Source organism: Molothrus ater, chromosome 2 (assembly GCF_012460135.2).
Source record: "Molothrus ater isolate BHLD 08-10-18 breed brown headed cowbird chromosome 2, BPBGC_Mater_1.1, whole genome shotgun sequence".
NCBI lineage: Eukaryota > Metazoa > Chordata > Aves > Passeriformes > Icteridae > Molothrus > Molothrus ater.
In genome coordinates this window covers 2,213,386-2,235,094 of record NC_050479.2, presented here as the reverse complement: position 1 = coordinate 2,235,094, position 21,709 = coordinate 2,213,386, and the positions used below count along the sequence as shown (strand labels likewise).

The window sequence follows — 21,709 nt, the reverse complement described above, 5'->3', positions numbered from 1 at the left end:
AATTAGCAACCCAAAACCACTACACAAAATCAGTATTTCCACCCAATTTCAAAGTAAAACTACCACACACAGTCATTGAATCCACACTCCTCCAGCCTGAGCTGCTGAAGCTCATGGTACAGAAGAGTTTTCTTCCAGGGCATTCCCTTGGATGTGTGAAAATGTTCAGGCTGGAGTTGTGCAGCAGCTCCTGATCTCCTGGGCAGTCTCTCCCTCCATGCAGGGTCAATCCATGATCCCTGCAGCAGCTCCCCAGAGCCCGTCCAGGCTGGGACAGGGATCTCAGGGTGACAATTCCAGGGCTGTAGAGGCCAGGGATGCAGCAGGGGGGTGAGAGGGGAAGAGAGGAGCAGCCCAGCCTCTCCCAAGGCAGGGCCCAGCAGGGTCCCACTGCTGGGATCCACAGCTCAGCCCCTGGGATGGGATTTTCAGCAGCAATTTGCCCATGGAAAGGGAGCTCAGGCCTTGGCAGGGGCTGCCCAGGGAGCTTTGCAGTGCCCAGCCCTGCAGGTGTCCCCTGCAGGTGGCACTGAGTGCTCTGGGCTGGGGACAAGGTGGGGATAGGTCACAGCTGGGACCTGATGATCTCGGAGATCTTTTCTGTGATTGAATTTGGGAGCTTTTCCAGAGTCAGATAAAAATTAAAAATGGCGAGCGAGCAGTGAAGGCAGGTTGAAAAATAAGAACTGCATTTGAAAAGGCATTGCAAAATAACATTTAATATTCATAGAAGAATTACATTCATGTATGGTATGGGATACACAACCATCACTTAATGCTCTACACTTCAAGTCCTGCTGCTCTTCAGCAGTTTTACCTTGGTTGCACCTCCTGATTTTTTCTTTCAGGACAATGAAATCCTTTGGAATATTTCCAGGTCCCCCTTTGAGCACTGTGGCTCTGCTGTGTTGGAGCTGAAGTGTCCCAAAGACAAAGCTGAGCTTGGTTAGACTGAAAAGCAAAATCACAGCAAAGCAAAAGCATTTCCTGCCCTGGAACAGGAGAGGATGTCTGGAGTTCCAGGCACAAACATTTCCAGATTCATGGCCAGTGAGGCTGTTCTGCTTTGGTAGGAGCAGCTCGGAGCAGGAGAGCCCTGCTGGGGCTCCTCAGTGGATTTATCAGTAGGAGAAAACAACCACAGTTAGTCCCACATGGAACAGTAATAAAGTTATGCAATGAAGGAATCAAATATTCCCCTTTGGGCCTGGGGAACTGTGCTCCTCCAGCACTCAAGCAGGACTTTTAGTTAAAGCCCTTTCCTCCTTTTTCACATCTTATTTATAATTATCAAAGATCTGCTTGGATACCAAATGTTAAAGAACTTTTTCTTCTGAAGTGGGAGGATTCTGCAAATCCCTTTAATGTCTGATGCCACTGAAAGCAGTTTAATGGCAAAAAGTTCTCTTAGATTTTAACACCATTTGACAGAATCATGGAATAACAGAATCCTGGAATGGTTTGGGTTGGAGGGACCTCAGAGCCCACCCAGGGCCACCCCTGCCATGGCAGGGACACCTCCCACTGTCCCAGGCTGCTCCAATGTCCCCAATGTCCAGTCTGGCCTTGGGCACTGCCAGGGATCCAGGGGCAGCCCCAGCTGCTCTGGGAATTCCATCCCAGCCCTGCCCACCCTCCCAGCCAGGAATTCTTTCCCACCTAACCTATCCCATCTAACCCTGCTCTTCTTTATCAGCATTTTAAGGGAAATATCCAAGTATGGAATGCAACCAGCAGGAAACTGAAAGTAAAAGTACCAAACCATCCTGAATATTCAGATTATTCATAGAAAATATTGAAGATAGGTGGGAAATGAACACCAACATTTTAAAAGTGGCCTGCTCCAACATTCAAGTAATGCTTTCAAAGGGTAACTTTTCACTTGTGCTCATTCCAACAGCATTACAGACCATTAATAAATTATATTAATAGAAATAATTCACATTCTTAATGACCACATCTCAGTCCACCACTTTCCTTCACTGTAAAAATGCAAAGGATTTAAATAAGTTTAGCACAAGCCTCTTGTGCTGTTATTTTTGTACAGTGTCCCAGTGTGAGAGTAAAGGATGTTTCATTATTTTAGTTTATAAACCCAAGATGAAAATATCATACATCTGTACCTAAAACTGAAGAGAAAACTCTCTTGTTGTTGTGGGAGTTTGGGAAAAAGAAATCCTTGACTCCCAAGCAAATCTTTTCCCATGTCCTTTTTAACTTAGGAAAAGCACTGGGATGATCCCCCTACCTCTCTCACCATCCAGGAACAGCCAAATACATTCTTTTGTACAAAAAATGTTCTTACAAAAACAAACAAAAAAGAATATTATTTTCATTTTAGTTAAGCAATTTCTATTTTTACAGCATTATCTTCATTTAGTTGCATTTCAGAAGCTGCAGCCACCTGAGTCACTGAAAGAACAAAAGTTTTTCATTTAAAAAATATGAATTTAAATATTTTAATCAATTAATTAAAGTCAAAATCTCCTCAAGTAATGCTAATTACAAAATGTTCCTGCAGAGGTTTGTGTTTTATGCACATTTCTGATTTGTTAGGAATTGCTAAGCCTGAAGATGCTGCTCTGAAATTACAGCCAGGGCAAAGCTGCAGCTCCTTGCACAATGCTGAGACTCAGACAATCCATCTGTGGGGAATTTGGGGGATTTTTTTACAATTTGATCAATTTAGGTCAAATTAGGGGCTTTCACCTCAGGAAATGACTCGCTGCAAACTGATTGTACACTGACATGCAATATTGGATTTTCCTTCTATTTTTGATCAGGACACAGTTCCAAAACCACTTTAAAGTCCTGGAGAAGTCCCAGGGCAGCTGCTACTTCCACCAAGTCCAAAATATTCTTCCCCTATTTACAAAATGTCTTTAATCCTTCCCACGGAAAACAAATAAACCACAGAAACTCTGAGAAATTCCCACCAAACTTCCCACCACAGCAACTGGAGATTCCTGCTTTTTACCACCAGCTCCCGAATAATTGAAGAGAAATCCCAAAATGTAGCTGGAAATCTGCAGGAAAAAAAGGAATTTCAGCCAAGCTTTCCCTATGGTTGATCCAGCAGGAGCGTCCCAGTGCTCAACTTTCCATATTTTCCAGGAAATCCAATTCCACACTTTCCTCCAGCTGCTGCAGGACCCTGCTGCTGTTGCTGCCAGGGGAAGCCACGGGGGCAGCTGCAGAGGGGTGGGAGTTGTGGGGGTCACTGCCAGGGGCTGTGAATGCCCAGCACAGGGTCTGGAAGAAAGGCAGCAGCTGGGTGATGCTGGACACGGAGTGCAGGCTCAGCAGGGGGAACTGGGCATTCCTGGCAGCTCCCTCGGGGTGCTTTGGGTCCTGAAAGGGGAAAAAAAGCTGGGATTTATTAAAGGTAAAGGTTGGAAAGGATTTGAAGAACATCCAGCTCATCCATGAGCTCCTCCACTGTCCCAGGCTGCTCCCAGCCCCAGTGTCCAGCCTGGCCTTGGACATTGCAGGGATCTCAAGGCAGCCCCAGCTGCTCTGGGCAGCCTTTTCCTCTTCCTCACAGGGAATATCTAAAAATCCCTTCAAGAACTGAAAAACTGCCATTTAAGGAGAACAACAGCAGGTCAAGAGTGGCTGGAAGATTGCCATGAAATAATCCCATTTCCAGAGCAAAGGCCTTGAAAGCAAGACTCCTGTCTTTCCTTGCTGAGGTCATTTATCTGTTGGAATTCAGAGATTCATACATTTTATTCAAAATTTAAAAAAAACCCAAAGCATTTGTTGGCAAAGAGGTGACTTTGCTTTCTTACAGAATTGCTAGCATGGAATGGTTTGGGTTGGGAGGGACATCAAAGATCAGGGGCAGGGACACCTTCATCCTGGCCTTGGGCACTGCCTGGGATCCAGGGACAGCCACAGCTTCTCTTCCTCTTCCTCACAGGGAATATCTAAAAATCCCTGAGCAACTTAAAATCTTGTGTTTGGAAAAATAAATGAATGGATTAAAAAATCAAAAGGAGAAGTTTCTTTACCCCATATTTCATCCTGAGTAGATCCATGATCCTCACGATGTGTGGTTGGCATTCCTGGTGATTTTCCACCAGCTGGGAGGTGACAGGAGATGATTCTGTGTCCACCTCTGGCACAAAGGCCCATTTGTACCTGGAATAAATGGGTTGATTCCTTAAAAAGGTGGAAATCCTTGTTTGGATCATGCCTACTTTAGTGCAGCACTGCTTGTTCCCACAAAAATCTGTCATAAATGTTCTCTGCTGCTATTAATGAATTATTACATTACTGATTTGCCAACATTTAAATACAACCAGCTCCAAAACATTCCCAGGTGTGTGCAGATGGAAAACAATCTCCATCTTTCTCCTTTCCCAATTTTTCAAGTCAAGGGATCCCAAAGAGGAGGGTGAAATCCTCCCACACCACAACCAAAATCTTCTCCCAAATCCCATTTATCAGCATACATTCACTATCAGCACTCCTAAAAGGAGCTGAGGAAAGGCAAACAGAAATCTTGAGGAAAACACAATTCTTTCAAAGGCTAAAGGAACAGGAGGAGAAGAGGGACTCACATTTGGAAGAGCTGCATCCTGTCAGGGGGGAAGGAAAGGGCAGTGTCCAGGAATTTGCAGGCTGCCAGGTACAGGCACAGCTCCTTGGGCTGGATCTCAGCCCCTGAGCCTTTGGCTTTGCTGATTTTGCTGTTGCTCCTGTGTTTCAATTTAAAAAAAAAGTCCCATTCAGACTCCAATCCACCCAAGGTTTTTCAGTCAGCACAAGAGGAATGCCCACATTTACACAAAGGAGCTCTTGGACAATTATTTTTATTCTGCATGAGGCTCTTGTATGAGTGTTTTTATTTTATTTTTGCTCTCTAACAGCAAAATAATCTAAAATATGCCAAAAAATGGCATCATGTTAAAATATTCAACTGCTGACTTAGCATTTATTTTTGTACACAAGTAATACTTAGTAATTATATTTTTAAGCATATCACTGTTTTAGCTGCTAAAGAAAATCTAAATTATGATTTAGCAGTAATAGAAAAATAAAACTATAATTGCAAAATGTCCTGTTGGCTCCTCCCTATCCCAGGGAATTGATTAAATTAATTAATTTTAAGGAAGTCTCTCAAATGGCAGCTCTTACTTTGCTGGTTCCTCTTCCTCAGTTAAATCTTCCTCCAGCTGTAGAAATGTCTGGATCTTTAAAGAAATAATTATTGAGAAGCTGAAATGTTCACACAACTCAATCCCAACTAAAAGTGATGATTTACATTAAAAAGGAACCTTTATGACATGTAACAAATGAATAATTCAGGCATGAGATCCCATTAACAACACCAAAATTAATCCAAAAGGAATTTCCTAACGACAATTTAACTTTTCTCCCCCAAATTATCAGATTAATGTAAAACTGTGGAAAAATTTCCAAGCAGGGAAGAGGAAAAAGCTAAACTGGGAAAATCCATAGGCTGAGTTTATTCCAATGTAATTTCTTTTTCAAATGTTTTTTTCAAGTGAAGTATTTTATTTTTTTTTCAAATGTTCAAAACTTCTTTCTTACCAGTTCTGTGACCATGATTGGCCACAATGAGGTGAGATGTTGAGGGGAAATCCTCAACAGGAGAACTCTGAAGAAGAGAAACATCTGGGCAGCCACCAGAGAAGTCTGGCCCACGCGGAGGTTCTCAGTCAGGCGTTCTGGAGAAGCACAAAAAAGGGGAAGAGCAAAATAAAAGCAGCATTTTCCTGAATTTGTGTTGTTCTGGGAATTAAAGTGTGGAATCATGGAATGCTTTGGGTTGGAAGGGACATTAAAGATCATCTTGTGCCACCTCCCACTGTCCCAGGCTGATCCAGCCCCAGTGTCCAACCTGGCCTTGGGCACTGCCAGGGATCCAGGGATGGAATTCCATGCCAGCCCTGCCCACCCTGCCAGGGAACAATTCCTCATTGCCAAGGTCCCATCCAGCCCTGCCCTCTGGCAGTTTAAGGCCGTTCCCTTGTCCTGTCACTCCTTTGTGGAAGGTGGCAAAACACACTTTTTACTTGATCATCAGTTTTGGGCTGAATTCCTTGCATTTTATTAACTGAGTTGTAATTCAGACAAAGCCTGAGTGGGTTTATGGTGCACAAAATGTGATCAAAACTGGCATTTAAGGAGAACAACAGCAGGTCAAAAGTGGCTGGAAGATTGCCATGAAAGAATCCCATTTCCACAGCAAAGGTATTGTATTTGCAGGGACCCCCATGGCAGGGAGGAATGATGAATCTGACTCCATGTTCTCAGGAGGCTAATTTATTATTTTATAATATTATATTATACTAAAGAATACTAAACTACACTAAACTACACTAAAGAATACAGAAAGGACACAGACAGAAGGCTAAAAAGATAATAATGAAAACTCCTGACTCTCTCCAGAGTCCTGACACAGCCTGGCCCTGATTGGCCAAAGAGTGAAAACAACTCCCAGCAGAATCCAATGGAACAATCACCTGTGGGTGAACAATCTCCAAACACATTCCACATGTGAGCACAACACAGGAGAAGCAAATGAGATCAGAATTGTTTTCCTTTTACTCTGAGGCTTCTCAGCTTCCAGGAGAACAATCCTGGGCAAAGGGATTTTTCAGAGAATGTGAATGTGACATTAAGGCCTTGAAACCAAGGTCCCTGTCTTTCCTTGCTGAGGTCATTTATCTGATGGAACTCAGAGATTCATAAATTTTGTTCAAAATTAAAAAAAAAAACAACCAAAGCATGTGTTGGAAAAGAGGTGACTTTACCTTGTTACAGAATTTTGTTACAGAATTTCTATCATGGAATGGTTTGGGTTGGGAGGGACATCAAAGTTCAGCCAGATCCAGGGCAGGGACACCTTCATCTACCCCCGGCTGCTCCAAGCCCCATCTCAGCCTGGCTTTGGGCACTGCCTGGGATCCAGGGCCTTCTGTGGCCCCAGGGATTTGTGCTGCAGGGAGGGAGGCTCACCCTGGATCAGGGGCAGGTACAGGTGGTACTGGTCGATCTCCCCGCTGAAGACAGCGAACGCCTGGCGCTTCAGCAGCATGGCCTTCTGCTCACAGCTGGGGTACAGCTTCAGGGCACTGCTCTGCATGGCTGCAACACACAGCACAGTCAGCCACCCCTCAGGAACTGCCTGCCTTTGGGGCTGGCCGTCAGCCCTGGCTCCTGAAATCTTCCAGGAAAAAAAACTCTCCCGGGTCATCAACCGAGAATTTGTCTTGCGTAATAAAATTTGTCTTGTGCTGTAACTGTTGAGTTATTCTTTTAGAAAGGATGAGAAAGAGACTAAAGGTGCTTGAGGCCAGTTTCAGGGGTCCCATCCCACCCTTTCCCCCAGGATTTGTTTTTCCACACTCTCCTCAAGCCTGGATTAGAGGTCACAGCGCAGCAATGAAAGGTTTGCTGCACTGCTCATGGCAGACACCTGCAGTGTTTGCCAAAGTCTCCTCCTGGGAAAGGTCACACTTGGACACCTCAAAACTGGAGCAAAATGTGAATGTGGGAACCCAACAGAAGCACCTGTACAGCCAAACCTCCTCTGGTGTGTTTTAGACATGACCAAAGTCCAGATTTAACTCAGCTTTAGCTGGGAATCAAGTTCTCAAAATGGTCAATTATGCACAGTCAGCACTTTATGGATAAATCAGTGTAATAAAAATGCACCCAAATGGCTCAAATGCAAACAGATTTCAAATTGAGGTAGAAATAAATGATCAGCAGCTGATACTTACTCATCAAATCCTTAAACATGGTTTTCTCATGTGTGAGAAGATGATCAATGATGGATCTCCAGCTGCAAGAGAGAAAGAAGGAATGAGATATCCAGGGAAAGCTGAGGTGTGGATGCACCTCAGAAATTATTTGGGTCAAACTTTTCATACAAGGAAACATTTTCCAGGCAGGATTTCTGTGCAGACTCTTGTCTGGAGCAGAATTAGTGCTGAGACCCATTTTTAACATTATCCCATTCCATAAGAAAGCACTAAATGGAATTTTTTTCCCAAGGTTGCTCTTCTCCTTTAAAGCCTTTCCTTATAAATTCAGAATACAAGCTTGGAGTGCTTCAATTCCATGTCTTACTGAGTGCAGGAAGTGTCCATCTGGAAAAAAGATGGATCCATGTACAATTCCAGCACTTCTTTTTTCCAGGCTCTCTTGGTGTAGGCGTATCCACTCAGGGAGCTGAGCAGCTGAGCACCAGCACGGAAACTGGGAACGTTGTAGGCACTGGGGGAGAGGACAAAAATTATCAATATGGGCTTTTTAAAATTTAAAAATAGATTCCAGCTCACAGAAGGGTTGCTTTGAATGAGATCTTTAGGAAGGAATTGTTCCCTGGCAGGGTGGGCAGGGCTGGGATGGAATTCCCAGAGCAGCTGGGGCTGCCCCTGCATCCCTGGCAGTGCCCAAGGCCAGGCTGGACACTGGGGCTGGAGCAGCCTGGGACAGTGGGAGGTGTCCCTGCCATGGCAGGGGTGGCACTGGGTGGGCTTTGAGGTCCCTTCCAACCCAAACCATTCCAGCACTCCATGCCCTGTGTCTCCATTGGATAACATCCATCTCTCCCACCTTTGTGAGGAAAACTAGGAAGGTGATAGGGAGAGATGATGTTTTCCTGTGTCCTGGTGGATCCTGGGACCTGCCCATGCTCTGCTGCCCATCCCCATCCCCTGACAGGCACAGAAAGGGGAGATCTGAGTAAAACCCAAAATCCCAGGTGGGGCAACCAGAGCTGAAATAGCCACAGGTTCAGCTCCTGGGGGAAACACTGCTCAAACCCAGCTCAAACCCATTAGAATGGGAACAGAGAATGGAGAAAGAAGGGAGAACAAAAAGATGAGGGAGGGAAGATGGCAGGAGCAGGGAGAGACTGGCCTGTGGTTCCTCAGGTAGGGGAACACGAAGTAGAGCAGGCGGGAGATGAGGGGCACGGCCTTGTCCTTCTCGTCGCTGCGGTACACCACGTCCAGCAGGGAGGCCAGCACCTGCACAGGGACACAGCTCTGCACACCCACAGCTGCCACTGCTGCAAGGGTGCCAGCCTGAACCAGCCTGGACATCTGGGCAGTGGAACAGCCCCCAAAAGACTGGCACTCCTGTTTGATCTGTCAGGAAAATCCTCCTCACAGAATTCCAGAATCACTGGGTTGGGAGAGACCTTCAAGGTCATCCAGTCCCAACCCCTCAACTGAACCCTGGCACCCAGTGCCACATCCAGGCTTTGTTAAACACACCCAGGCATGGGGACTCCACCACCTCCCCGGGCAGCCATTCCAGAACTTTCTCACCCTTGCTGGAAAAACCTTTTCCCTGCTCTCCAGCCTGGATTTCCCTTGGTGCAGCTCGAGGCTGTGTGCTCTGGGTGTGTCAGTGCTGCTGGAGAAAGAGCCCAGGGCCAGCTGAGCACAGGCACCTTTCTGTGCAGAGTGATAAAGTCCTCAGCTTAAAAACCCCACAGATGAGAGGGCCCCACTGACCTCTGCCAGGAGAGAAAGGGCTTGGACACTGTAGATTGAAGGAGCAGAGGCAGAAACCATTGAAGATGGTGCCACTGATGTATCTAAAAAAAACAAATAATCAAGTTTTCTCTTCAGACTGGTTTAAATGCTGCTGTTTCCTAATCTGCTGCCCAAACAGAACATTTATGTGCAAATTGGTGGTACATGAAATATGAAATCATGTAAACCACTCATCATCAACACCTCATGCTCTTCACTGCCTGCAGCAGAGGACAGGGAGGAGCAGGAGTCAGGGAAAGTCAAGTTACCATTGACATCCTCCATGTTGAATTCATCTGGTAAAATCTGAGGCTGAGCTTTCACTTCCAAGTTCCTGCTCAGCCAACTGGTCTGTTCCAGGGAAGAGCCAGCAATGGTCCCCACAGCCTCCAGGATCTTCTGGGTCACCTCCTGTAACATAACCAAGGTGGCATCAGATATTTAATTGGTATGATTAATTCCCAGGGAAATGAGGAGCTGCAATGAAACCAAATTCAGCCAAAGCAAGGCAGAGGCTGTAAAATCACATTTTCTGTCACTTTGCTGGCAAGACTCTGAAGCAGAAGAGGAGTTTGAATTTCTCTGTTGGCACATGAAACTCAAACCACAACCCAAAGCCACCCAGTGTTCAAACTGTGCTGGTGAAATAAGGCAGAACAGGAGGAGGATCCTGCTCTGCTCCTTTCTTTACACAGCTGAGCTCAGAGTGATTCCCATTGCCAAGCCCAGCTGGGAGCTCCAAGGATTCATTAATTTTCCTAGACAGCTTGGAGATTTCAATATCCACACATGGTTGTGAACTCAGGACATCCCACTGGTGTTACCAGCTCAGTTCTGAGAAAAATAAAAGAAAAAAAACCCAGCTTGGAAAAGATTTTAAACATTTGGGACAAATTCTGTTTGTCTCTCATGTTTGAGTCTGCCCTGCTCACCAGGCCTCAGCCAAAAATTAGTGGATGCACATCCAGGCACTCCCAAAAGACAGGAATTCAGATCCAAAGCACAGATCAGGTCAGCTCCACTTGTCCTTACATGAACAGCGCCAGGTTTAGAACGAAAAGGTGAATTTGAAGCCTCTGTACCTGCAGGTCTTTCTGGTCCTTTTTGTTTTCCAGGGTGGGTGTCCTTGTCACAAAGTCATTCAGGATGCTGTGGGAGAGCAGAGCACCCTCAGTTAGGAATGGCACAGTGCAAGAGCTCAGTGGAACCTCTGCTCTGTCCCACAGTACCTGAGGAGAAGGAAGTGGCCAGGAGGAGCCAAGTTCAGCTGCACAGACTCTCTGAGGAGCCCTAACAAGGGCTGGAAGTTCTCCTGCAGGGCTGGGACAGGGAGTCTGCCAAAAAAAATAAAACCAAAGCACACCTGAGTGAAGGTGGAGTTAAGGAAAGAACAAAAAACAACAAATAAGAGGAACTTGGTGGCCTAAAAGCTTTCGGATCAGTCCTGCCCTTCCTGAGTGCCAGTGTGACAGCCCTGGCACTCTGTGTGTGTCAACAACCAAGGGACAACAGAGAAGTGTTCTGGGACATGGAGATCAAAGGACACAAAATGGCAATAGAGGCTGTTCCCTTGTGGGAGTCAAACAGAAAATTCTCTTCCAGAAGGATTGAGTTACCTCTGAACGAAAGCAAAACTGAACTGCAGCACTGGGATATCCACCAGAGAGGATTTCTGAAAAACAAAAGCAAACTCACACTTATTGGTTATCAGAAGGAAGAAGAAAATCCCAGCTGGCCTTGGGCACTGCCAGGGATGCAGGGGCAGCCCCAGCTGCTCTGGGAATTCCATCCCAGCCCCTGCCCACCCTGCCAGGGAAGGATTTATTCCCAAAATCTCATTTTAGCTATTTTTGATTATAGTACTTTCTAATGATATCATTTCATACATATTATTAATTATATATCTTATCTAATTATTCCTAATTATTACCAATTTCTTCTTCTTTACATACATTGTTTTTCTCTAATATTTCCTCATACCCATAACCAAATAATATTAATAATAACAACTTACATTGTTATCTTACATATTTCTATACAATTTTACAAAACAAAATGAAGCAATATTTTATTCCTCACACAAAACACCATTATATGCTGGTTTTTGGCTTCTTTTTTCTACTTCTGTTGGAGTCAGGATTGAAGGCACTTGAGATGGCATTTTGTGTTTAGGATTAGATGTTTATTATTTCTTATTTATGCTAGAGTCTCACAGTAGTGAGTTCTGTAGTATTGCACTAACAAGGTATAAAATGGTGTTATAATTATCTAATTAGATAAAACTATCTAATTAGAAATGACACCTAAATTATTTTCACTTTTAACCTAATAAACAATCACTCCAAGTCAGCAATGGGGACTTTTGTATCCAATGACACAAAACCACCCAAACCCATGGAGAAGAAGGAGAAGAAGAAGGAGCAGCCTCCACCCCAAACCCTCCATCTTGCTTTCTCTCTATTCCTGTATTCTAAACCCTTAAACTCTGAGTTTCCCACCCTGTGATATCACATACTTCTATTTGAACCCCACCCCCACAATCCCAGTTCTGCCATTCCATTCTGGAAGCTTCTCCAGGCCCTCAGGTCAGTGCAGAGTTCTCTTGGGGTCAGTGCCTGGCAGCACAGAAAGTCTGAATTCTCAGCAGCCACAACTCCAACACATCTGTTTGTGTTTGCCCACTGAGCAAAGCCTGCAGTGCCCTTGACTTGCAAATTCTCTTTTTGATTGTCTGTGACTTGAAGAGAAAACTGATTGATTTCCCTGCTGAAATGCTCTGGTGGCTCAAGGAAAGGAGTTCCCTTTCCCAAGAAGGGAGGCACAGTTTTTTCTAAAATTTTTCTAATTTTTTTCTTATTTTTTTTTCAAATCTTCTTGAATTATTTCCTGTCCTAAACATCTTTTACTTGCACATGGATGCAGTGAGTTATCCAGCTCAGTGAATGCAGCCCCAGAGAATCCCAGAGCAGAGGCTTTTGTCCCATTTCATCATCTCTGCTTTGGTTTGAAGGTTTTTATTTTTGTTTCAGATATTGGGAAAAATTGTTCCCTGTTAGGGAGAGGAGGCCATGCCCCTTGTCCCATCACCATCTCCTGATATATTTCAAAGAATCTACTTATTGTGGATCAGGCACAATCTGGACACCAAAACTTCTTCAGGAGCAAAGGACAATCCCACATTTAAAAGCAAACCCTTCTAACAGTGCTTCAGACACACTGAAACTCATCCAGCCTGGAATACATCGAAAAAATGGAATTATCTTCCTGCTTGAAGTTTTGGTTTTGTTGGTATATTGTACATTTATTTATTTTTAATAAATTAAAAAATTAACTATATTTATATAGAAGGAATATAATATAATATAATATAATATAATATAATATAATATAATATAATATAATATAATATAATATAATATAATATAATATAATATAATATAATATAATATAATATAATATAATATAATATAATATAATATAATATAATATATTTTTCTAGTTTAAATATTTCTATATCTTTTGTATATTATTATTTATTTTATATATTTAATTTTGTATTTATATAATATATTTTATATTACATATTTATGTTTTAAGTATAAAAATGTTGAATTTGATCTAAAAATTTATTTTTATGGAACCAGGGATTTCTAATTTGTAGTATTTGAAGGATGTTTTAGGAAGGAATATGGTTTAAATGCTTTATTTGTTAGAGGGATTTATAATGAATTGTGAATGATATGGAGGAATGGTTTTTGGTAGTGGTTAAATATTTATTGGTAAATTTGTTAAATAAGTTTAAAATTGTTTTTAGGGTTTGAATGAGTTAAATATATGGTATTTAAGTTTGATGTATTGGTTAAGGTTATTTAAATATTGGGTTTTGGTTGATTAATGGGTAAAACTGTTGTTGAGGGTAAATAAAATTAAAATAATATAAATATGATATTAGATTTAATTTTTTGTTTGTAGTTTTTGTATGTGAAGTAAGAGGTATTTGTTTTTAGTTGTAGTTTTTGTGTAGTTTACATTTGTGTGCTTTACTCTTTTGGTTTTAGAGTTTTAACATGTTTTTGTGTTTGATATGGTTTTATGTTCTTGGTTGGAATTTATTTTCCTTTGGAATTTGTGGAGATATAAGTATATCTTTTGCTTTAGGTTATTAATGGAAATGGATTTTTAATTTGTTTTGGTTTTGGGTTTTTGATTAGGATTAAAGGATTTTTTTTTTTTAAAAATTGTGTACTATTAGAAAAATGCTTAATGCTTGGTGGATTTGGTTTTGCAAAAGAGCTGTTTAAAAAATGCAGGACATGTAATACCTCCTCCCCCTTGATCTGTGCTGGTTTCTTGACCACCTCTTTGACCAGATACAAGATGGTGTCGATTTTCAGTGTGTTCAGGGCACAAATTAAGTCCACCAGAATGAGCTGGGATGCACTGGCCACTGGGAGAATCTGACAAGAGAAAACAAAACACACCCCACACATTTCAAAATGAAATGTAAATTACAGAGGAAGATCAAACCCAGCCCTTGCCATTAAAGAACTCCCAACACCTCAGGAAAACAACTGGATTCTGCCCCAGAGAGAGCAGGAAAGGAAAAGTTCTCCCCAGAATAAATAATGAGTTCCAGAGAACACAGCTCTCACTTCCTCTGGAAATTGAGCTGATTCATGAGCTTTAAAATATAATTGGCCAATTGCAATCCAGTATTGAATTAAAAATGGCTTTTACTCTCAGATTTCAACCCACAATGTGGGTTTTATTTGATTATTTATTGAGGTTTAATTGTAGTCCTGATGCTTTTCCTAACTAAGAGGATTTCAGATTTTTCAGTCTATTTAAAAAACCCCAACGAACCTACAAACAGAGTTGAGAACTGGCCACATAAATGTAACATTTGCCTTTATATAGGAAATAAAAAGGTGCTTTTCTTTAGGTTCACCTTGGTTTTACTGTGACTCCTGTGAGGTTTTTTGCTGTTCCACACTGCTGCAGTTGCTGCCATCAGCTGGATTCCAAGGTGTGCTGTCAAGGGATTCAGGAAGTCCAGTATTTTTGTTCTTAATGTCTGTAAAGAGGGGGGAAAATAATTATTAATGTAAGGCAAAGACCAGCTCCTGGTTTATAAAATATTATTTCTTTTCCCAAGATATACAGAAAATATGGTATGTTTAATCCCCAGGGAAATGAGAAGCTGCAGTGAAACCAAATCCCATACCAGTAAAAATAAAAGAACTATGTAAAAATAAAAGAACAATAAAAGAACTCCATGTAAAATGCACTGGGGAGGATGAGGAGATAAAAAAGAAAAATCAGGATTTTAAAAGAGCTCCTACTTTGGTTGCTTTAAAGTAGACTGAAGAGGAGCCTTTAGTTGTCCCAAAGAAGTCAGTTGGTCTCTTTTGGGAGTCCTCCCTCTTGATGACACTCCAGAGGAGGCTCATGGTGTTCACAATCCGGGGCAGCTCCTCCAGGATGGCATTCCTGGCATTCCTCAGGTGGGCAGGCTCAGCTGAACAGGTTGACTGGGAAAAAAAAAACCCAAAATACCAATTTAAAAGAATTTCTTATGCACAAGAGCCTAAAAATTGTAGGGAACATATCACATTATAAACCCAAGCATTATAAACACAAAACATTATAAAAGAAAATAAAAAAAGAAAATAAACCAGTTTGTAAAGGACAGAGGGCTGATATTTGCATCACCAAGATCTTCAAGAACAATTGTCGTGAACGGCGGGAGAAATGCGACACACCATAGGCGTGAATGGCAAATCTCTCAGGTTTATTGAAACCCCACACATATTTATCTTGGTGTTAATGAAGCTTATACATATTGCAAAAGCTGAGCTCATCGTTGGTTAAAGCACACTTAGATCAACCACACCTACTTCTATCTTCTAACAATTATTTTGCTTCTATGTTTGCATTCTTCTAACTTTTCTACCTAAGATAACTACATTTTCTGGCAAGCGATTTTCTCCCCCGTCTTCCCGTTTCAGGGAAGGTCACTGTGACCTTTGTCAGTGATTGGACACTGGTTGCTCAGTTCCCAGCTTGTTTCCCCTATCCTTATCCATTGGTATCACATCGAAATGGCCTTTCTCAGCTAACCAATTATCCAAAAAGCTCTCTACAAACAATGAGTTAAAATTCACTTTGTGGGCTTCAAACACAGAAAAATTAAACTCAGTCCTTTCACTTTGAGTCAGTTCAGTTCTTTGGCTGTGCTCTGAGGCCTCTCCAAGGTTATTTTCTGTCACTGACATATTTTATAGAAATCCTTTCGTTAGGATTTTTTCTCCTGAGAAGCTGAGAGGCCTCAGAACTGAAATGTAAAGATTGATTATCTGCTGCTGTGGGATGTGCTCTGGAGATGGTTTACAAACAGGGGCATCTTTGACTGCTCTCATGTGAATTGTTTCTACCTGATGACCAATCACAGGTCCAGCTGTGTTGAGGCTGTGAGCAGTCACAAGATGTTGTTACCATTCTTTGCTAGCCTTCTGATGGTCTCCTCTCTCTTTCTTTAGTGTAGTTTTAGTAGATCATTTTCTTTTAATATAATATATCTAATAAAATAATAAATCAGCCTTCTGAAACATGGAGTCAAGATTCTCATCTCTTCCCTTGTTGGAATTGCCTGCAAATTCCACAATTTTCTGGTACAATTCCCTGTTTCTATTCACCTGGAAGGGAAGGGGATGTGACTATTGGCAAATTTGTTAAAGAAGGGGGTTCCCAAGTACCTTTTTTGTTGGATGAGGATGATCCAGAAGGCAGAAGTGCCCGATGGTTGTCAGCCCTTCCAGAAGGGTCAGGGGGTAATCAGGAGTCACATTTTCTCTTTTAGAAGTGAAGCTTTTGAAGGGGGAAAAAAAACCCCAAACATGATAATAAGCCAAGTGGTATTTTCTTGATTAAAAATTTCTATTCCATAGCTAAAATTGGAGGGAATATTAGGAATATCAGGTCAGGAATATGAAAATGAAGGGATCCATAAAACTGGGAGCTTTTGTACTTGGATGGAAGGCAAAGGGAGCCAGGAAATATCAGAGCTGCTGCTCCTCCCTCCTCTCCTCCTCCAGCTGCTGCACCAATCCTGTCTCCAGCTCACTCCAGGTGCAGCAGGAATTCAGGATCAAACTCTGGGACCCACAGTGGTGACCCAGGGATTTCCTTCATACTCCCAGCTCTGTGGAAAGGAGAATTTACGGAATAACAAATCCCCCCTTGTCACAGACACATTTTATGAAAAATCCTTTCCTTAGGATTTTTCCTCCTGAGAAGCTGAGAGGCCTCAGAAATGAAATGTAAACATTGATTATCTGCTGCTGTGGGATGCAACAGGTGCATCTGGGATTGGTCTCATGTGGTTGTTTCTAATTAATGGCCAATCACAGCCCAGCTGGCTCAGACTCTGTCTGGGACACAAGCCTTTGTTATCATTCCTTCTTTTTCTATTCTTAGCTGGCCTTCTGATGAAATCCTTTCTTCTATTCTTTTAGTATAGTTTTAATATAATCAATATTATAAAATAATAAATCAGCCTTCTGAAACATGGAGTCAGATCCTGGTCTCTTCCCTCACCCTCAGACCCTGGGAACACGGTCACACCCCCTGGTGGCTCTCACCTGGCTGATGTTTTGGCAGAAGTCTTCACAGCTTCATTTTCATACTGCTTGACAAGGTCATCCAGGTTTTTACAGATCTGCACCACAAATGGGGCCACGGTCCAGCCCAAGGACTTCCCAAAGTAGGGCAGGGAGCTGGTGACCAAGGCCACCCACGTGGGATGCATGCCGTGGCCATACTCGGGCTGGAGCCCCCTCACCACGGCAGAGACAAACAAGCCCTGCGAGGTGATGGGGTGTGGGTACACGTACTGCATGGCCCCAATGGCCTGCTGGAAGTTCAGAGCCTGCTGCCACTCCTTGGACAGGTCTGGCTGGTTCTCCTGCTCCTCAGGCCTCTGGGCAAGGTGGTGCTCCAGGACAATCAACACCTGCAGCAGCTTCAGCAGCTCAATCTGGAGAGGGTGCTCGCTCCAGATCTGATCGTGGCCAAAATTGATGAGGCTCTCCTGGAAGAGCTCTTGCTCCTGGGGGTTGGTCCCACCAGCCAGGAGCCGGTAGCGCTTGTGGCTGACGTACATGGAGGCCGAGAGCGAGAGCAGCACCAGCTCCTGCACCTGGCACCTCCCCAGCAGATCCCGGATCAGCTCCACGCTCCTGGGCTCGGCCGCCTTGGCCGTGGTGGCCAGCTGGGCCATCATCCTGATGAGCACCTCCACGCTCTTGACCTGCACGTCCCTGTTGGCCAGCAGGTCCCTGTGGCTGAGCTGCAGGCAGCAGGGGTAGTAGGAGCGCAGGAAGCGCAGGCACAGCGAGGTCAGCAGCTCGATCAGCAGCGAGTGCGGGCACGCCGCGGGAGACTGAGGCTGCAGCTTCCCGTAGAAGCTCTGCCCTACCAGAGCTTCCTGGTGGCGAGCCAAGAGGTTGTAGATGAGGTTCAGGTGTGCTGTGGAGCTGGTGTCCATGCTGGTGGTGGCCACAGCCTCGATGAATTCCTTGGGGTTGGTTTTGAGCACGGCCTCCAGCACGGAGAAGGCGTAGAGCACCCGCCGGGAGTCGTACGGCTGCAAGTACAGCAGCGTGTGCTTGAACAGGGCCTCTGCCAGCTCCTGCTTCTCCTTCTGCTGCCTCAGCAGCCTGCTCTGGGCCATCTCCTGCAGCTCCAGCTCCGCCTCCTCGTCACTGGACAGAGACTCCGAGGCCTGAGTCCTCTCGGAGTCGGCCCTGACGAGGTTGAGCCCCGCGCTGGAGCTCTCGGAGGCACTGAGGGAATTCCTGTGGCCTGGGGCCTCTCTGCCATCAGCTGCAGCCTCCTTGTCCTCGCTGCTCACCTCCTGCAGCTCCAGGGAAGGGGACAAGGAGGAGGTGTTGTCACTGTCGTGGCCTGTGCTGGTGTCTGCAGACTCCGTGTGCTCGCTGTTGTCCTGGTCGCCCTCCGTGTCCTGGGAGGATCCATCATTTTCAGGCTGCTCAGCTTTCAGCTCTGCTTTCTCTGGATCAGTTTCCACTTCTGCCCAAATTGCTTCTCTGTCCACAGTAGTGAACTGGCTCAAAGGAAGGTTTTCCTCAGAATTGCTCTCAGAAATGCCAGACTCTTTCAGAGGGGCCTTTTTCTTGCAAAGCCAATCACGAACATAGTCTGAAAAAAAGATTTTTTTCATTTAATTTCTATTTCACACATAAAATTATATCACAGTCTGGCTTGGAAGTTATCTTTAAGGACCATTTAGTAAACACACTATACTTTATACTCAATAAATAATTTTTTAAAAAAAATTTATAAAGCTACTTTGCTCTAGTCCAGTCTTAATTGTGATGAGTAAGGCTAAAAAAATAGACAAGAATTATAATTAAGGCAAGAATTATTTCTCTTTTAAAGTGATTTAAGAGCAGTGCTAACCTACTGCAAAAAGAACAGGATCAAAACATAAAGCACTTTTAGGCTGAGACACCCTAAGAGTGACAATTGCCTTTTTTATGCTTTCTGAACATTAACTATTTGTGGAGGTCAGGAGGGCAATGAGGATGGCAGCAGAGGGATTGATTAATTAAAGAGCTAATGTTTTCCTTGATTAAATGCTGTGGAACAAGGAAGGAATAGATTAGCTCTGTGTTTCTATAGCAGCCCTGTGGATGCTTTAATTGTGTGACATTTATTTGTCAACTGACACTAAAAAATGATGCTGAAAGCACAACCTGGTGACAGTCACAGGACGGGGGACAGGAACTTCCTGTATATAAAACTCAGAAAATATGACAGTGACAGTGCAAGAGTGACAATAATCTAGTATAATAAAGTAATTAATCAGCCTTCTGATATCCATGGAGCCTCCTCATCATTTCTCCCTGCCACGGGAGTGGCCTGCTTTTACAACAGGCCCAGCGGTACCTGGGGAGGTTTACATTAATACAGTATAATATATATACTATATACTATATACTATATAGTATTGTTCCAGATTTCCAGGCAAGATGGATTCCATTCCCATCTGTATGGCAGATTATCTTTTGTCAGGTGGGCAGTTTGCCTTATCTCTCTCTGAGTGCTCACACCCACTCCTCCCTCGGGAGGGGACACCTGCTGATAACAGCCATTGAATGTCCCTGCATGGCTGATAAGAACTGCAGCATCCCATTGGGAGATGTGAGCCCAGAGGGAGGAGCCAAGCATTCCTGCCTGGATATAATCTGGAGATTCTGGAACACCAGCACAGCTTCTGCACTGGATTCCCAGAGGAAAAGCAGCTGCCTCTTTCTTCCTCTGGATCTTCAGAGGCAGAGACTGCACCTTTCTCCAGGATCCCTGCTCCAGCAGAGCCACCCCTGACACTGCAGGAGGGCTGAGCCACAATTCCAATGGTTCTGCTGCCAGCACCCTGACCCACAGGGTGTCAGGCTGTGTTCTGACTCTGGCAGTGTTGTTTTAGTGCACTGCATTGTTTGTTTTATCTTCCCTATTAAAGAACTGTTATTTCCTGCTCCCATAATTTTAGTTGCCTGAGAGCCCCTTAATTTAAGATTTATAGCAATTCGGAGAGGGGGGGATTCATTTTCTCCATTTCAGGGGAGGCTCCTGCCTTCTTTAGCAGGCACCTGGCTTTCCAAACCAAAACAAGTATATAGTATATAGTATATAGTATATATAGTATATAGTATATACTATAGTATATACTATATAGTATAGTATATATATATAGAGAGAGAAAGAATATATAAATTTAAATATATATAATATATATTATATATATTATATATGTTATACATTTAATATTATATTCCTTATATATTATAGATAATATATATATTTTATATATATATTATATGTATAGGCATATAGCAATATAGTATAATAAAGTAATTAATTAGCCTTCTGATATCCATAGAGTCCTCCTCATCATTTCTCTCACCTGCTTTTCCAACAGGCCCAGTGCTAATATATTGTATTATATATATAAAATATATAATCTATCTATTTGTATAATCTATATAATACAGTATATATTATGGATATATAGTAATATAGTATAATAAAGTAATTAATCAGCCTCCTGACACGCATGGAGTCCTGCTCCCCACTCCTCGCTGCCGCGGGTGTCCCCGGCGGTACCTGGGGAGGCGCCGTGGCCGAGGCAGCCCAGGGAGGTGCGCTGGGTGCGGGGGTGCAGCAGCAGCAGCAGCACAGGGCTCCAGGATCCGCGCCACGTCGCTCAGGGACAGCGCCCGCAGCAGCCAGCCCTGCGCCGCCGCCCCGATGGCCCCGTCCGAGCACGTCAGGCTGTCCAGCACCACGAACAGAGACCTGTGGACACAGGGGGATGCCTCAGCACTGCAGTGAGACACAGTGGAAATCTCCCAGAGTAGAAATCCAGTTGGATTGAGGTGAAATGTACACCTTTGAGTTAAGTTTGTAGCTTGCAAACACTGCTGTTTGGTCTGACCGCCTGTTCTTGCAAAAAGCCTATGATCAGAGAAACTGCTTCAGCCAAAGGACAGAGATAAGGGAGGGCCCTTGAACTCTGAAACAGACAGAGGCTGCTGTGGGAAAAAGGGCAGGATCACCCAGGACTTCTTTCTCATAAAGAAAAATTAGCAGCAAATGTCACGTGAAATCAGTAGAATGAATATGTATGAACCTATTGTGAAATTGCATGCATAGGGATTTGAGAGGGAGATAAAAAAGGATCTGGAGTTCCCAGAGGTACCATGTCCTATTAAGGGGAATAAACATAAACACTAACATAAACACAAATCAAACATAACATAATAATAATATTTATGTAATAACCATACCGGCTTTACAACTTTCACAAAGGTTGTGGAGTTTGTTTCCCCAAATCAGCAGCTTTTCTGGTTTTTAAATCCTGTACTGCATTGATGTGAGGAATGGATTTCTCACACGTTAGTGCATGGATTCTTACACATTAGTGTATGGATTAGTGCATGGATTCTTACAAATTCATTCTTACAAATCTTACAATGCATTCTTACAAATCCATTTCTCACACATTAGTGCATAACTCTAAACTCCTTGTAAAGTGTTAGTTACTGTTGATGCCCTAAGTTTTAGCTTTTATGTTTTCCAGATTCTGTACTGCAATTAGTGTG

The 21,709-nt window shown here is 43.4% G+C and overlaps 1 protein-coding gene across 1 annotated transcript in view; it reads right to left on the bottom strand.

Annotated features, from left to right (window-relative positions):
* Nucleotides 1-691: 691 nt before the first annotated feature.
* DOP1B (DOP1 leucine zipper like protein B) overlaps nt 692-21,709 on the bottom strand; it is a 65,886-nt gene continuing 44,868 nt past the window's right edge. The window contains 21 exon segments of the mRNA XM_054517901.1: nt 692-3,351; nt 4,014-4,143; nt 4,566-4,703; nt 5,143-5,198; nt 5,560-5,696; nt 6,991-7,119; nt 7,758-7,819; nt 8,107-8,253; nt 8,902-9,011; nt 9,504-9,586; nt 9,794-9,935; nt 10,607-10,673; nt 10,754-10,858; nt 11,141-11,196; nt 13,847-13,981; nt 14,473-14,598; nt 14,867-15,055; nt 16,280-16,391; nt 17,165-18,743; nt 20,712-20,787; nt 20,789-20,903. Of these exon segments, the coding sequence (XP_054373876.1) occupies nt 3,094-3,351; nt 4,014-4,143; nt 4,566-4,703; nt 5,143-5,198; nt 5,560-5,696; nt 6,991-7,119; nt 7,758-7,819; nt 8,107-8,253; nt 8,902-9,011; nt 9,504-9,586; nt 9,794-9,935; nt 10,607-10,673; nt 10,754-10,858; nt 11,141-11,196; nt 13,847-13,981; nt 14,473-14,598; nt 14,867-15,055; nt 16,280-16,391; nt 17,165-18,743; nt 20,712-20,787; nt 20,789-20,903 (3,952 nt within the window). The 3' untranslated portion in view covers nt 692-3,093.